Source organism: Podarcis tiliguerta, assembly GCF_965153285.1.
Source record: "Podarcis tiliguerta genome assembly, chromosome: 8".
NCBI classification, from domain to species: domain Eukaryota; kingdom Metazoa; phylum Chordata; class Lepidosauria; order Squamata; family Lacertidae; genus Podarcis; species Podarcis tiliguerta.
This window is the reverse complement of record NC_139541.1, coordinates 33,074,401-33,092,448: the sequence shown is the minus strand read 5'-3', so window position 1 is coordinate 33,092,448 and position 18,048 is coordinate 33,074,401. Positions and strand designations below refer to the sequence as shown.

Here is an 18,048-nt window from a genome sequence, read left to right as displayed (position 1 = left end):
GTCCTTCCAGTGAGCACTCAGGGCTGATTTCCTTAGGAATGGATACGTTTGATCTTCTTAATACAGTGGTACCTTGGGTTAAGAACTTAATTCATTCCTGAGGTTCGTTCTTAACCTGAAACTGTTCTTAACCTGAGGTACCACTTTAGCTAATGGGGCCTCCCGCTGCCGCCGTGCTGCTGGAGCACGATTTCTGTTCTCATCCTGAAGCAAAGTTCTTAACCCGCGGTACTATTTCTGGGTTAGTGGAGTCTGTAACCTGAAGCGTATGTAACCTGAAGCGTCTGTAACCTGAGGTACCACTGTACAGGAATCACAACCAAGACATCCATGACAGTCAACCATCTAACCTCTGCTTAAAAACCTCCAGGGAAGGGGAGTTCACCACCTTCCATGTGATTCCATTCCACTGTCAAACAGCTCTTGCAGTCAGAAAGTTCTTATAACTTGAAACCCTTACTTCAGGTCCACACTAGCAGTTGTAGCTCTGCGGGGGGAACAAAGGGGTCTCCTAACAACTCTCAGAATTCTTTGGGGGAACCCAAGTGTTTTTAAAGTGGTACAGTGGTACGACACAAATATACCCTTTGTTCCTGTTCAATCTGTGGCTGTGTCTTTGTGTGTGTGTGTTTATTTTAAAGTATGGTTACATGTTGATTTAATTTTTTTAAGCATTTTCTTCCTTGCTTTTTTGTAGTCTGCATTGAGGGTCGGAGGTGCAGTTCATAGATATAAATTAATGATATAAATACGTGTATAAAAATGCGTCACAAGGCCAGCTAAAATGACATTTGCTTAAGCCGACATTCTCTCGTGTTGCTCCTGTCTCCTCTGTTAATTAATGCACATTGTTACAGATTCACATGTTCCTGTGACAGGGGGGGAAATCCCCATAGCGTACCAGACGACTACAGTGATAGATTACATGCGCACGCTGTGTCATATCCAATTAATTCAAATTGACTGTGCACCGCATTATGTTGTTAGTGCATGGAAGATCAATAAATATGGAGAAAACCCAACAAGGCTCTCTTCATTCCCCCTCTGATGCGGGTTGGTCTGAGACAGATCATACTTCTGTGATCTGCGCTGCTGCTGTTGAAGGAGGCAGGTGGTGCATAGACACCATTCAGACTTGGCCTATTCAATCCAGGCTCCTCTGACTTGCCATTCATGCATCGCAAAACACCATCTGGTCCTCTTTTGCCTCCAGCAATCACAGCTGACCAAAAAACGATAATAACAGCTGTTGCGAAACAAAAGACAAACAAAGCAGGGAGGGAAAGGGTTAGAATGAAGTCCAGGGCTGCAGAAATACTCCATGAAGTGAGAAATGGGGAAGGGTGCTATTCATAAGTCTAAAAAACCCCATTGTGTGGCATCTCCCTGGTTAAACTTGAAATATTTAATCCATCTGTCTCCAAAAAGGGGAGGGGAGGTAAGGAGACCCCTTCCAGCTACAATGGTCAGGTGATAGATAATATATCATGGAAACTTTGCCCGATAAAGGTATTTAAAGCTTTTGTTTGTGGTTGGAGACTAATGACCCCGTTTCAGCTAAAAATGAAACCTCCTTATGTTCTTTCATCATATGTCAGCCTAGGTTAATGTTGAAGCAGAATGTAGTTAACTGGGGTGATAAAGTGAAGAAACCCTGGGAAAAGGGGGGGGGGAGTACTTATAAATGATAGGACGGAAAACATGATTTCACAGGTGTCGGGCAAAGAGAGAAAAAGAGAGAAATCACTTACGCACTGCACTGTTCCACCACAACATTGCGCATCAATACAGTTTAAGGCTATGTTATGATCCATAGAGTTGCAGCACTGAACTATGGTGAAATCCACAGTGGCAGAGGGAGAATGGTGTGCAGGATTGCACCCCCAGTTCGTTGGGATATTTCTGATCTCTAGCAGGCGAAAAGGGTAAAGGGTACCATACTGCAGCCAAGCAAAGGCCCATCACCAGAAGAACACCTACACCATCAAAGGCACCCTGGTCCATTCATGGGAAGTTCCAGTAGCATGAATGTCTTGCCAGCAGTGTTCAATCAGCTGTGGGGACCAAAGCAGGTCACTCTTGGAGAGGGAGGAGTTGGTGTGTCCGTGGATTCACAGGCTCTGAAAGCACCTTACCTCCCTTCCAAAAAGGACGTAATACTATACACCCCTGGGAATCTCTCCTATACACACAGGGCCGTGCCCAGTGTTAACTGTGCTCTAAGTCAACCCATTGAAATCAATGCACATAATGAACTCAGGTCTACCCAACATACAAACCATATTTGGATTGCTGAGTTAATGAAACATAAAAGATGCAACATGGGTGTCTATGATGCAAGTGAGCATGTGTGTGTGCAATAATGGCACATATTAACCAGAATAAGCTATATGTAAACTTAACAAACTGGCTCCATTCACACCATAAAGTTAAAGCACTATGAAAGCACAGTAATGGCTTTCCCCCAAAGAATTATGGGAACTGTAGTTTGTTAAAGGTGCTGAGTTGTTTGGAGACCCCGTTTCCCTCCCAGAGCTACTGTTCCCCAATTTCCCTGAGACTGATTTTCTGAGATTGGCAACTGCAGCTCCATGAGGGGAATAGGGGTTTCCTAACAACTCTCAGCACCCATAACAAAGCACAGCTCCCAGAATTCCTCAAGGGAAGCCATGGCTGTTTAAAGTGCTATCACTGTGCTTTAAATGTTTGCCGTGAAAGAGGCCAGAGAGGGAAAAGGCTTGATTTTAAACATACACATCCACTTCAATGTTTGCTACTTTAAAAGGGCAATCCTATGTATGTTTACTCAGATGTGACTCCCACCATGTTCAATGTGCTTAACTGTGTTTAGGATCACAGCCTATGTTCAGCTGCTTTGGTGATTACTATTTCCCCTGTCTCAGAACTGATCAACAGATCTTCAGCCCTTCATCACGTGTGATAAAACCCGGGATTTATTAAATCCTTTAATGAGTAGACTTGCACCTGCTTCTTCCTCCAAACTGTGGAAACAGACTTCTGTTGGCATTAACCCTTATCACTTGTGACATTTTCCCAAAGATGCATCCTGGCTCTTCAAGAACACAATTACAGGCCATATACACAATTCCTGTCACTTGCGGTTTAGCTTTTCTTTGTTGAAGAGGTTGGTTAAGAGATTTCAGAAGCTCCAAGAAGGGCACTGATTGCTACATTAAGTTAGTTGAAACTGACACATGGGTTAAAAACTAAATTGGACACAATCCCATGGGGAGTTCTCCCATGCAGGCTCCATTAAAATAAATGGGAGCTTCAGAACGCAAGTGCTTCTGCACCACCCTCATTCATTTCAATGGCTCTTGGCGTGCTTCACTTGATTGTTTTTCTTGTTGCAATTAAGTATTATCCTCCTCCAAATTTATTAGACAGCATGGTAAAATGAGCACTGTTCAGGTGTTGGGTTTAGCTACATGCCATGTGCACTAAGGAACAGCTCAGGGCATCACCTGCCGACCATATCCCAATATCTCCATTCCTATCATTCTTCTTCTGACATTTAAGCCTGCAGCGTGAAGGTTGGAAGAGGGATTCTAAGCATGTTCACCTGACTGTGCTTAGAATCTTCCTTGCAATTACCGTATTTTTCCATGTATAAGATGCCCCCTATTTTTGGGGACTCAAAATAAAGAAAATGCACTATGCACTATCCGTGCATAAGACGACCCCTTATTTTAAACTTCATAAATTTAGGAAAAAATATAGTCTTATACACAGAAAAATACGGTATATATTGCTCCAGGTTCTAGATTATGGGGAGGATTCTAAGAGCATCCTACCTGAAAGCGAGATGACCACCACAACCCCACAGTTGCCTTTGACTGGACTTAACCATCCAGGGGTCCTTTACCTTTTACCCTTTACTGAATGCTCATTTTTTAAAAAAAATCTCACTTCAAAGCTTTGTGCTTTGGGAGTAGAGAGGACAGGGAGACTTTGGTGTGTGACCCTACTCCTTTTTTTCCATGTCCTCTGATTGTGAGTAGACCCAACACCTGAATAGGGCTGCTATTACAAACATTGGCTTTTGTGAAATACTGTCTATTTGATCTTGGGATCCTTATATAACTTAGGACCAGTATACCTCAATGACCACTTCCTTCTCTATGGGGCCTTCCTGAATACTGAGTCAGAAAAGTAACTTTGGTTCATACCCCCATCAGAGGTCAAGTGAGTGACGACTGACCTATTCAGTAGTGATGCCCTATCTTTACAAATTCAACTCAGTCTGCATTGAAACACAAACTTACCTAATTCGTACTTTCCCAAAACAATATGTAAATTGAAACACAGCCATTCTTTGAAATCTGCAGATCTCTGAATTTTGTAGCACAGTTCGCCAGCCAAGTACTGCGTAAAAAGAAAGAAATAAACGTAGGTGAAATGTGTGTATATATTAATGAAACTAGCATACAAAATGTGTTATATTTGGAGAAGTTGTTCTGCAAACGTGTATATTGTGCCAAATTTCATACAAAAATATGTATATTAGGGAAAATTCACACTAAAATGCTGATAAATTTGTGTGGGAACTTAAAAAAATAAATCACAAATGGATGTGGAAATATGAAGAATTAACTTTAAAATTGGTGTCAAATGAGAAACCGAGAGGAGCCAAAATGGACTCCTCCACCTGTCCCTACCATCTACCAAGCACTCCTTCAAGTTCCATGGGAGCAAAAAGGGAAACAGGAATGGACTTTTCTCTCTCTCCGTGGATTGCAGCTTTGAATGGAAAACTGGGTGGATTTGTATTTCTCCCCCCCCCCAACCCCCCGGTTTGTGTGTCTCATGAACAGTAGCCATGGACACCACCTCTGCTCAGCCTCATTCTTTTTCAGATTAGGATTCGACTCAGGCTCCTCGCTTGCTGTTTTTAATTTTCATTTTATCATAAGCAGTTTTAAGATTGTTGCCAGTGGTAATTTGCAATTTTTATCAAGACCTCTTCATTATAGCTTCTGACAGGACAGATGCTGTAATTAATCATGCAAGACAACTGGGGATAGTGGTCAAACTGCTCTCCTAGTGCAGGGGGAGGGAGTGGGGGGAGGGAGGGAGGGAGAAATGTGAATACAACAGAATCCTCGAGATCCTTTGGAACATGAATGCATAATGCATGCTGGCGCGTTGGCAGCAAAGGCACAGACCCTGAAGCAGTAGAGTGGGAAATATGTGTTCTCCCTCCCTGATTTGTTAAAATAAGTACAACAAGTGAAAATAAGTGAGCGTGCTGGTGCTAACAACCAACACCAACACCACCAGTGGTTACGAGGCAGGATGACTATGTTCTACCTCCGGGGTTGGAGGCAGTAAACCTCGGAAGAACAGTTGTTGGGAATCGCAAGAGGGCAGAGCAGTGCTTCACTCAGATGCTGCCTAGGGTTTCTGGTGATTATCATGCCTCTACAAGACAAATTCACGGGGCATAAGACTGTTAATGGCAACTAGCAGCCATGGCTATTCATTGCCTCCACCAGAGGCGTACCTAGGGTCCTGTGCGCCCTTGGCAAGGAACTGTATTGGCACCACCACCCCCCAAATCACTTCATGACATGCCTTTGTGTCGTGGTACGAGAAGGAAGCTTCTCCCGCGTTTGATCTCGCGGCAACAGTGGCGTTGTGTTGCCGCATAGATATACGTCATACACTCCATAGTCTGTGAGGTGATATTGTGCCACCAGCCCCGGGCCTGCACCTCTGGCGGGGGATGCTTTTTCCAACCCCTAGGCCTGCCTCTGGCCTTCCCTGTCATGCCTCTGAATTGCAAGTGGAGAGAGTGCTGTTGTGCTTCCCACAGGCACCCGGTTGGCCACTGTGAGAACAGGATGCTGAACTAGGTGGACTTTGACCTCATACAATAGGGTTATTTGTGTTTAAATAATAACAGCATCAGAATCACATTAAGGCTGCAACCTCATGCAAAATAAATTGGTAGCATCGCACTGGTGGCGTAGAGTAGCAATCGCACTGGTGGCGTAGAGCTCCGGAACCACTTTTCCAATGCTGCCAGTGCTGTAGCTTCCCTAGACGGAGCTGGGTTGGGGCAATGTGCTAGCAAGATCAGGACTGCATGGATTTTCCAGTAAAGTCAATGTAGTGCTCCTACCGGTGGTTCCACACAACCCTGAAATTCCTAACTTTCCACCCCACCCCAGCTGTAGTGATGGTGGCATTGAGAGGGCAGCTATGTGGCTCTGCCCCACCACATCAAACACTATATTTGGGAGGAAGCTGTCTTGAACTCAATGGAATATATAGCCAGGGTAATATTGACCATGGGGTCAATCCACACAGTTATACCCGCATAGCCATGGGACTTGTTTACTGACCTTGGGTTTGTCACCATCTCTCAGCCCAATCTACCTCACAAGGTTGTCAGGTGGATAAACTGCAAATATACTGGTGGATGAGCATGGTCTGGGGGTGGGGAGTAGTCATCTGACACACCACTGCCAATTGCCAGGATATTAGGATTGAAACCTGATTCATGACAGACAATGGAATTAGTTCTTCACATAGCACATAATTTATGGGATGTGCTGTTGCAAGATAGCTAATGGTTTCGGTGCTTTTAAAAGGAAGAAAAGTCTGTTAGGATGCTATCCTATGCACACTTACCTGGGAGTAATCTGCTCATTTCAGCTCTCTCCATTTCTCATTTTCCCAGTCTTACAATTCAGTTCTCCACATGTTGCAACAATTGCAGATGGTTTCTTTTATAAAACCTTATGAAAATCCACCATCATTTTAGTGCAAAAATGCTCATGAAAGTTCATCATTTTGGCGCCAATTTCTCTGAACACATTTTTATATGCAGTTTTGACTAATGTACACGTTTTTGTAAACAACTTTTTCTAATATAATGCATTTTTGTATGTTATTTTCACTGCCTTCATTTTTATGCACACTTCTGTAAACATTAGTCCATCTAGCTCATTATTGCCTACATAGACTAGTAGAAAGTCAAAGTTTGAGATGGAGAATCTTTCTCAGACCTACCAGGAGAAGCTGGGGCTTGCATCTGGGTTCTTTTGCATGTGATCTGCCTCTGCCACTGAACTATGGCCTTTCCCCTTGTTTGTTTGCAGGTAGTTCCCAAATCCACAGCCACTCTGCATTTTCCCCACTGACAGCAAAATATTATTGAGTCCCGTCAGGTGCAAATCTGGCCTCAAAATTACCCCGTATCCCCAGCTAGGACATTAAGAAAGACTACGAACTCAAAATTGTTACTGAAATTAATTAAATGGTTTATTGAAGAAATTAAAGTGGCAATCATGATGGATGGATGTCACTGAGTACCAGCATGCCTGCTGTGGAACAATGGGAGATGGTTACTAGCTCCATGCCTGTTTATGGACATCACTGAGGCTTTTGATTGGACACTACAGTTCTGGACAAGATAAACGCAGGAGGGAGGGTTGATCACCATTTAGGCCCCTTCCAACTCTGCAGTTCTATGACTCTAGGAATGTTTGAATGCATCCAGTGGAGGTCTTCTTACATGCTTATGCTTTTAGTGAAGAAGGAGGAGGAGGAGGAGGAGGAGGAGGAGGAGGAGGAGGGGGAGTGCCAAGCTGGTAATCCAAAACTCCAGATAATATAATGGGACTTCTTTCCAAATAGGCATGAATAGGGGGGTTTTTCATTCTTGTTTTTAAAGGAATTAATTAACTAACTGAATGTTGCATCCCTGCAAAGCAGTCAAAATTAGGCCGAAGAATTCATATGCCAGACCAATTTCCCCATGTATGAAAGTATATGAAGCAATCCAGTGGAGATAACCTGTTAGTGTGAGCTGCTACGAGGCACCATCCCAGCTTATTTGTGTAATTATCTATTCAAAAGCATTTATAAAGCGCTTAATATTTCAAAAAACTCTTCCTGGATTTAGCCACCATGCCTAAGGCAAATACGCCAATTCACGTGCAGCTTTGGAGGCTGGGAGAGGCTAGCACTTTAAATGTCCCCCATTGCCTTAACATTTAAGGGTAGCCGAGATCAATACCATCCTGGCTTACCCCTACCTCCTTCATGGGAAACCTCTTTTCTCAGAGGCTTGAGAAGGCATTTTGCAATGTGAAGTGCAGCTGAATGGGAAGATAGGCAGAAGCCACATATATATATATAACTACAGGGGTTAGAAGCAGGCGAGAAATTTTACATTGGAGCAAGGAAAAGAGGGCAAAGTTGCTGCCACCCTGGACCTCCACTTACTGCTTCATCTTAGGATGTTATGGGTGATGAACAGCACAAGCTTGAGCCCTATGCAAAATCAAGAGACAGGCAGGAAGCATTGGGAATTTGCTACAAGTTTCTAGCGTCTTTCAGCAGATGCTGTCAAGGGGTCAAGAGTGCTTCAGTAAAATTCCATTTCACTTGCAAGGTTAACCCTAAAGGGCAGATCAGCTGGAGATTCCTTCCTTGGAGAAGCATCTCCAGTGCAAAACTTCCCAGAGAGACCAACATATTTTCTTTAACCTCTTTTTTCCTGACTGTAATATGCCTTGACAGTCATTTCTGATATATACGACAAGTGTTCCAATGTGCTAGTGGCCATGACAAAATATTAAAACCATATCTCCTTCCCCGCACCTCCAAAACAAATTCTAAACACAGCAGCATCCTGAATAGATAATTTATCAGGTGCCAAAGAAGCTCTGACACAGGCAGTTATAAGATCATATGAAGAGCCTGCTGAGTCAGGCCAGTGGCCCAGCTAGGGCATTATCCTGTGCTCACAGTGGCCAACCAGATGCCTGTGGGAAACCAGTAAGCAGTATTCGAGCACACAAGCATGCTCTCCTTCTGTGGTTTCCAGCAACTGGTATTCAGAAGCATTACCACCTCCAGTATTAAGGCTGCAACCATAATATTGATAGCCTTCTCTTCCATGCATTTGTCCAGGCCTCTTTGGAAGCCGTCTTTATCTCTGCCTCCTGTGGGAACGAGCTCCACAGTTTTACTACGCACTGCATGAAGGGCTTTCTTGTATCCGTCCAAAATCTTCCAACATGCAGGTTCATTGGATGTCCACAAATTCTAGTGTTATGAGAGAACAACCTTCGCCGTGTCATGATTGATGGTTGAAACTTCTATCTTGTCGCTTCTTACTTGCAAGTTCCAAACTCTGCAACCTTTCAAAGGCAAGTTGCTCCATCTCCTAGATCAGTTTGGTTGCCCTCTTCTCAACCTTTCCCAACTCTACAATACCCTTTTTGAGGTGAGGCAGGCAGAATAGCCACCCAGCGAAGTCTGCAGTCCCCGTCTTGATACTCTCCCCCTCTGGAAAACCTCTGCATTCCCCGTTCATGATTTGTGGTTGCTGCTCACTCAGTCATCCTCCTGCACCCCAAATGCAGTCTATTGCCCTTTTCCTTTCCTAGCTGTAAGGACCCTCCATTGAAGTGACAGGAGTTGGGACTTCCCTTTTGATGGTGGTGGCAAAAGGGCCATCGCTCCCCAGTGTTTTTGGATTACACCTTCCATTGTCCCTGACCATTGGTCATGTGCTGGCTGATGCTAATAATATTGGAACCCAATAACATCCACAGGACAACCAACTTGAGAAAGGCTGATGCAGACCATGTTAAATAGACTCTAGTTTTCAATAGCACATCCAACTTCTGACACATGCAAGTGCTTCTGGCTTCATCCAGATCTTTCCAGATTCCAGGTAAAGCCTGCACTGCTGCAGGAGTGGTTCATTTGAGCTCAGAGAAAGACTGTGGCCTCCATATGATATCAAGTTTGTTTATAGCTTAAGCTTGCCTTGTTTAAGCTGAACCTGCCATGGTGGAGGCACACTAACAGAGCTGTTCTAGCTAGGGCACTGGCAGAACTTACACCCATGTAGCATAAACTGGCATATGCCAAACTCCATTCAGGAGCAGGACAGCTGCTGGCTGAGACAACCCAAAGCTGGCTGAGGGAAAACAAGCCTTTGAAGTAAAGTTTGAACTTTCACCATCCTTTTTGCCAGTGTCAAGTTCTGCTAAGTCGACAGGGATTTTGAACAGGGCTGCAATGAGGGGCTTCATGGCCCAGGCTCACTCAGCAATCCACCTATTCTAAACTCACTCATCCCATTGGATCTTGGGTTTGGATGACACTGTATTAGTGAGCGCAGCCTTGGATGCCAGTGTAAATGTTAGGGCTATGATCCAGGTCTGGACAAATTCCAACTTGAATTGGGCCAATTGCTCTGGGTTCGATCAGGTGCACCCTGAGCAATCTTGAGAGTAGTGGTGTTTTGGCAACCATGTTTAATTAGGGTTTTAAACCCTAATTAAACATGGGGGTAGTGCCAAGGTGAAGGGGGTGGGTGGGAGATGTAGATAGAATCTCTCACCTGGCCTACTTTTAACCCCTTTGCCACCACAAACATTAGGATTTAAAAAACCAATTAAACTAATACTAATACTAATTAAATTAATACCAATTAGATCAGGTAATACTAGGTTGAATCAGGCAACAAACCAGATTTGAGGTGGCCATGTACAGCCCTGCTTAATGTTATGGTATGAAGAGGAGGTGTAGCACAGGCAAGCTGGTATTTTGTTCAAAGGGTTAAGGATTAGCTGATTTCAGTTTTGCAAAACACTGGGGGTATGTGGTTGGATTTTTTCCTTCTTTTTTACTGAAATGTGTTTATTCTATAGCAAGATAAAAGCATTTGTTTTAGATAAGCAAAATACAAACAACTCAATTGCTGCTATTATAACTCATAAAAAAGTATAAAAACAGCATAAAAACACAGTAAGCAATATTGCAGTTAAATCATTCATGTTACCAGTGTTTACATTAAAGCCTCATTTATGAAAACTTTACAACACATGATATGAAAAACTTACAATTTTTTAAAGGAAATATTTACACTGATTATTCAGATGTAGCAATTCTTTTAAATAGTCTACTGGTATTACAGCATATATTTTTTAAAAACTCACATTTTTCCTTCTTACCTATTTTTTTTTTGTAATAACAGTGCATTTAAGTGCATTTCCTTTTTTAAAAAATACAGTGTATTAAATCTGAAAGTTGTCACCCAAACACAGGATAGAATATTCACATCCTTTTTAAAAAAAACAACAACAACTTGGAATGAACAGAACAGGGTAAGAATATATTTTGTAACAAAGCACTGTAAGTGTTTAGAGAAATTATAGCTTTGATGGTAAAGATGGGCTCTGATATTTAAGAACTTTCACTTGCAGGTTTCCCCCCCCCTCCCCCTTCTGGAGACATATTAAAAAGAGAAAAAGGAGCTTTGGCAAAAGTCTATGATTTTTACATTAATCTTTATATATATATTTATATTTTTATATATATATGACAGAGAAAAACACCGTCAACTACTCATGTCATACGAGTGTGATTGCATGGAATCCAATCAACATTTTACAGGTAGTTACAACTGTGCTTTTTAGGACTTCATGAACAAAAAATCCAAAAAGAAAAACAACCCCAAACTGGTTTGAAGTGCATTCACTAATCAGTTTTAATCTGGAACTGTGAAAAAGGCCAAAACTTTTTCGTTTCACTGCCCAGGCATATCCAAGACTATGTAGTTCACATATTATGGGTAAAGCTCAAAATAAATAAAGAAAACAAGAGAGCACAGCATTTTCTTTAAAAAGATCGGAAAGAGAGAGGGGGGAAACAAATATTTATAGTCAGCTAAATGAATATACACAGCTACATTGTAGTTCTTTATTGCCTATCTAATAGACAGCTTAGAGGCTCACTCATCTGTTATGCATCCCTGCATAACTACCAACAGCAATGTACAGTTTCCAGCCGTAAACAGTCCTCCTTTGCCTAACTCACAATGCAAAGCAGCTTTGCAACATGTGTCTTCAGAAAATACTGGCCTGCGATAATAGCTGAGTCTGTGTCTGGGTTTGTATTTGGGACTGGTGTTGTTGGGGGGCTGGCGGGGGGCTCCCGATGCTGGGGATCGGAGAAGTGATCTGTGAGGCCACTGGGGAATGTTGCTGAGGTGAAGGCTGCGACTGGTGCTGCTGCTGCTGCTGCTGCAGGTGCTGCATCTGCTGCTGCTGCATCTGCTGGAGCTGGTGCTGCAACTGATGCTGAATTTGCTGCTGGCTCAGCTGCTGCTGCAGGTGCTGCTGCTGCTGCAGGTGCTGCTGCATGTGGTGCTGGAAATGCTGCTGCTGCATCTGCTGCTGGATCTGCTGATGCATGTGCTGCTGGTGGAGCTGCTGCTGCTGCATCTGCTGCTGCTGCATCTGCTGCAGCTGCTGCAACTGGTGCTGCTGGCTCTGCAAGGAAGGGCTGACCTGGGAGGGCGCCGATGCCGACGTGCCCACCATGCTGCTTCCCATTGAGCTTATCAGCGAGGTGGAAATGTTTGTGGGCATGTTGGGCGCAATGGTGACCGAGGCAACTATCTGATTCATGGGCAGCCGCATTGCTAGAGGCTTGGGGGCGATTGCCCTGGGGAGCGACTGCTGGAGAGTCTGTGGAGAAGTGGCCACGGCCGCGTGCTGGGAGAGAGGGGCGTTGAGAAGGAGGGACGAGGACAGGTTTGTAGATGCCAGCGTTTGCTGAACAGAACGGATTGTTTGGGCTTCAGCTGACTCAGCAGCAGCCTGCATTTAAGAAAGAGAAGTTCATGAAAGTTAATACAGGGGCCGCCTTATATGTTATTATATTTATACATTTATATTTATATTTATATTTGTCACATTTGCATTTCTCTCGCAGAGCTTGTAATAGGATCCTTGGCATCTTTCCCGTTTTTGTCCTTTCTCTTTATTAATAATTTTTAAAAAAACAAAACACTTCAACACAATTTTAATAACAAAGAACAATCCCCTTCCCATTTCAGGGAGGACACAAGGGGTGCCTAAACTAAAACAAAAGGCAAGCAAAAAACAAAACAAAAAACATTAATCCATCAGTAAAACCCATCAGGAAGTAACAAGATTCAAGTCCATTATGTTCATAGCAGCCAGAAAGTTTTCTATACTGTGGGAATGTATCTTTTTACTTCAGCTTTGCTTTCCTAAACAGTTCCAGTTTGTGGGGGAAAAGAATTTCGTTCCTTTAGCCAGTCACAGATTATTTGTTAATTTTTCCATCAAGGCAACTCACCAAACCAGCTTATAAGGCAACATCCTTTAAGTCATATCAATAACTGGTCAGGCAACTGTCCATTTTAGGAACATCAGAAAAGCATTAGGCCAAAGGTACATCTAGTGCTGGGTTCTGTTCTTACAATGGCCAACCAGTAGCCAACAGGAAGCAGGACATGAGTGTGATAGCACTGTTCCCCCCTCATGTTTTTCAGAAAATAGCATTTGGAGGCATTCTGATGCTTGGAGGTATTACATAGCCATCATGACTAGTAGGCATATATAGCCTTATCACCCAAAAATTTGTATAATCCACCTTTTAAAGCCCTCCAAGCTGGTGGCCATCACTACAAATTAGACAACTGCATAATTTAATTATGCACTGTGTGAAGAAGAACATTATTATTATTATTTTCTATTCTGAATCTCCAGCCCTTCCAGGTTCCATTTTTATGAGGGAAGGAGATAAAACTTCTATTCACCTTCATGCATCCATATGAACTGACCCAGACCCTGTGATCATGATCAGAGGCCCTTCTTTGTGTACTTCCTCCACAAGAGGTCCAAAAGGTGGTAACACAAGAATGCGCCTTTTCTGCAATGGCTCCTCTTCTGTGGAATGCTCTCTCCAGAGTCGGTTGCCTGGTGCCATCTTTAGATATCTTTAGGACCTCAGAGAAAACTTCCCCTCTATAACCAGGCCTTTGGCCTTTAACTATCTGCGACCTTTTAGAAGTGGGTGTGGTGTCTTAAATGTACACACACACACACCCATTTTAATGTATCTATGTAGGTTTTTGTTTGCTTGCTTGCTTGTAAGTTGCTTTGGGTTGGCATGAGCAAGATAAAGGGACTAACAAAGTAAATGAAGAACAGTAATAATAATGCATCATTTAATACACCTTTATCACACACATCCTTTATCCATATAACCACTGCTAGAGCCTTTTCGGGACATTTGGAGGGGGAGGATTGGATGTTTTTAAGGCATCAAGGAGGAGCCTGTTGCCAAGATTCTATTTCCTTGCAAGTATTAATTGGTAGAATGGAGGAGCCCTCAAATATCTGAAGATAGCTTAGCTGATCAGGGATATGAAACCCACAAGCAAAGCCCAAGACAACCTACTACACCTCACAGACTCGCTCTGCATCGGGTTCTGATTTCTGCAGATACCAAATCGCTTCTGCAAAAGAATAAATTGCCAACAGTCTCATACTGCTGTTTATTATAAGAGCTTTCACGAGAGCTTTATTCAATAAATAATGCAGCATGTACAGTACCGTGATATTACACCGCCTTGTAACATGCTCTATGGTTTTGCAGTGCTTTACTCAAAGACCATTTCTCTTCTTTTTCCAAACGGATAGTGCCCAGTTATATTTATAGTACTGAAATTGTGCTGTTTTCTGGTATGTTGTTATATTTGTTATTATGTTGTTGTTGTTCTGTTATGAAGCTGTGATTTGCAATGATTGATTTTAGACCTATTCCTGTCTTCTTTGATGTAAGTCACTTTGGACACGATTCTTTTGTGGGAAAGTGGCATACAAATAAAATTATGAATGAATGAATCTGCAATATGTCTTGGTTGCACAGAGAGCAAAGCAACCTGATTTTTGTAAGTGGAATAATGCAATTGTAGAGTTGGAAGGGCCTAAAGAGTCATCTAATCCAAACCTCTACAACACAGGAATAAAAGATGGATATACCAGGGACTTAGTCTCAGTCCGTCTGCATGCAAAGCAAGAGCCTCTAGATTACTGTCCTTTCCCAAAGATAAGGCTGGTTAAAAAACAAACTCTCTGCTTATTTATTTATAAGGTGAAAAGAATCCACACTGAAGGCATTGCACTACTGGATGCGTAACTGAAGTCAGACTTGAGCTCACCTTGGAAACCAAACTTGCTCTGTAGGCAGCAAGTGCCTTAAGGTATTCTTTCTTGGCAGCTTCTGTTTTCCTTTTATATACCTGTTAAAAGACATTGCAATTAACACCACCTTCAGTGTTTAAATTTCACACCATAAAGTAGCTCTTGCCCGAAGAGGGATGTTATGGTCTTGTAAAATGAAGAAAGTCAAAAGGGACAATGCCAACTCTGCAACTCTGCAACAAAAAGGTTCACAAAAGTGTGTGACTCCCATCCCTCCTCTCCTTTAAAACAACGAGCCAAACTGCTACTGTGTACATTTTCAGCATTAAAATGGGAAGGAGTTGGAGCTGAGATGATTAAAAAAAATAATCTTTGACTCCATTTATTATATCGCTTACTGGAAGCAGTTTCATAGCCAATTAGAAATGACTATGTGATGATATCACAGAGCATAAATTAAGCCAACACAGAGTAAGGGAACAGGCCTTGCACTCAATGGGTTTCCTTTGCTCCCAGTGATGTCATCACAAATACAAAATTTACTTGCTATATAAAAGCAGTAGCCTCTCAAGAGAGAACATTTCACAAGCAAGTTCACCTCGTTTTCATTGATGTTCTGAACTTGCCTGTGAAATGTTCTCTCTTGAGTTCCGTTCAGCCCTCACTGAGATTTTAAGAACATGGACGTATGAAGTTGCCTTAAACCAGACCACTGGTCCATCTAAGTTCAGTACTGTCTTCACTGACTTGCAGCAGGTCTCCAGGGTTTTAGACAGAAGTCCTAACTGGAGACAGCCAGGATTTAACCTGGGACCATCCACATGCAAGGTTAGTGCTCTGCCTCTGAGCCTTGTCATTAAAGGGGTAAACCCATTACTAAATGCTCTTTCATGCATTAGGGAACAGTGAATGCCTCTTAAGACGGTCCTTGCATTTTTAGTAAGTACTTACATTCAAAGCAATATTTTGCAGTGCAATGCTCCACTGTCCAATAAATCAGGAACTGTTTAGCCGGTCAAAAGTGTTTTTCATTGATTAATCGATCAATCAAGTCAATTAAAATATTGCAACCTTACTACTACCACTGCAATCAGAGAATGACAAGGGGCTGATATGAAGCCAGATCCTTAGCTGGGTTGATAGGAAGCTTAACTGTGCTCCAACCCGTGCTGCTGCATTTCTAATTAATGAAGTCAAAAGGATCAGCCCACTAGTGTTTAATTAGGACTTTGGCATCTTTCAGTGCATCACCCCTTTCTCCCCCAAAACTCCAAAGGGTCCCTTGGTTACCTGCTTCTGCTCTTCTCCTAGGCTATCCCACATAGACGCTACAATTTTTGAAACCTCTCCAAAGGTAGCATTGGGGTTCTGCCCTTTAATTGCTGCTTGTGTATCCCTGAAGAACAGGGCATATGCTGACACTGGCTTCTGTGGCTCATTGGGGTCTTTCTTTTTCTTCTTCTTTGGAGTCTTGGGCTTCTTGCCAGAATCTGGGGCAGCTCTCTTTTCTCCTGCAGCCTTGATAAAGAGCAACAAAACCAAAATCAGTGTCCAGCATGGGATACTAATTATAAAAATCAGCTATGCATACACAAAGCTATTTATTCTCTACTTGAAAAGAAGTATGCCAAAAGACCACAACATAGGGGAAATAAAAAGAAGACCTTTGTAGTAGGCATTAAAAACAATTCAAAATCATAAGACATAGAATATATTTCTGATCATGAGGGTGAGAAACTTACATTTCTAGTTTATTTTTTAAAGTATCCATCGGAAGCATCACATTCACCATATCAGGTGCACAAAAGAGCTCATGCACAACTGGAAATGCAGAAACAGTCTTGTCTATGGGCAGCATTAAACAAAGTATTTGAGGCCATTATCTAAAGCTTGTTTCTGACAAACGTGACACAGTGAAACACCAGCTCCTACTTAAACCATATACCAAGCTTGTAGCCCTGGAGCCACTCACTTAGAATGCTCTCAGAAAAGAAGCATAGGTCACTGATTTCCATTTTTAACAGAGGTGTTTGTTTGTTTGTTTGTTGAAGCCTATCAAATGAGCTTCACATTTGTTCATAGCCCACCTACTGGCCCTGCCAAATGAGCCTATTTCCTCCACTAGCTCCTTCACCCTGTGTTGTCCCACAAGCAAGAGTAGCCAGCATTAGAGGTTTGCATAGTTCCATATGGAAGCCAACGGCCTATCAGATGAGTTACAGAAATAAGATACTCAGTATGAAAGGAGGAGGAAACCACTCGTCATTCTTCTTTCAGCCTTTTTGTTAAGGCTGCTTACTATGGCTTTTGTTCCTTTTTCCGGGTCACAGAACAATTAATAGAGTCATTATTCAATCACGACTGAGCTCCAATGAGTCCCTCTGCAGCTGCCCTGCATAGCCTGTAGGCAGAGTTCTGGTGGAAATGGCATTTGATGGATCCATGCGATTAATTTCAGGCCTTCCACATGCTCAACTCCCATGGTCTTCATCAAAAATTCTGCATACATAACCTGCACAACCAATCTCTTTATTTAGCTTTCTATAACCTGCTCTCTATCCCTCAGGCTCAAGGCTAATAACTGCAAAGTAACAAAACAAATAAATGCAAAACTGTGCTATGTTAGACATAGATATTCCAGCCATCGGGCATCTGCTCTTTGTTTATATCCCAAAATAGGCTGTCATTGTTCAGAGATATTTCTCAGTTGGCTGTCTATCCTGTGCAAACCTATTTAATCTGATATGAAAAGGAATTTGAGAGCACACTCAAGGCTTTCCCAAAGAGGTGAAGTTATTTTTTATTGATTTTTTTTATTGAAGAATGCTTAGGTTTTTGGTTTTGTAAAATGAAAATTAATTTGCAAGCAGGTATGTCAGTCAGAATTGCTGCATCTAGAAAACGAGGAAGTTGCTATAAAGAACCTTATACCAGCAACTTTTTCTTTTATTTATTTCTCGCTTTTTTCTTCAAGGAGCTCCAGGTACCATATACTTGGTTTTCTCCCCACCTCATTTAATCCACACAAGAACCCTGT

At 42.4% G+C, this 18,048-nt stretch overlaps 1 protein-coding gene and 1 long non-coding RNA gene across 2 annotated transcripts in view; both read right to left on the bottom strand.

Moving 5' to 3' along the window:
- Nucleotides 1-934: 934 nt before the first annotated feature.
- On the bottom strand, nucleotides 935-2,254 carry LOC310684959. Its single transcript, XR_014515006.1, has 2 exons — nucleotides 1,981-2,254; nucleotides 935-1,246 (listed from the first exon to the last, which is right to left on the bottom strand). It is a non-coding gene; the product is annotated as an uncharacterized lncRNA (long non-coding RNA).
- Nucleotides 2,255-10,684: 8,430 nt separating this feature from the next.
- The window catches only part of TOX3 (TOX high mobility group box family member 3), a 92,756-nt gene continuing 85,392 nt past the window's right edge, over nucleotides 10,685-18,048 (bottom strand). Inside the window, exons 5-7 of the mRNA XM_083451885.1 lie at nucleotides 16,302-16,529; nucleotides 15,029-15,109; nucleotides 10,685-12,653 (exon numbers count right to left, since the gene is read on the bottom strand). Of these exons, the coding sequence (XP_083308011.1) occupies nucleotides 11,898-12,653; nucleotides 15,029-15,109; nucleotides 16,302-16,529 (1,065 nt within the window). The 3' untranslated portion in view covers nucleotides 10,685-11,897. The remainder of the gene's footprint in view (nucleotides 12,654-15,028; nucleotides 15,110-16,301; nucleotides 16,530-18,048) is intronic.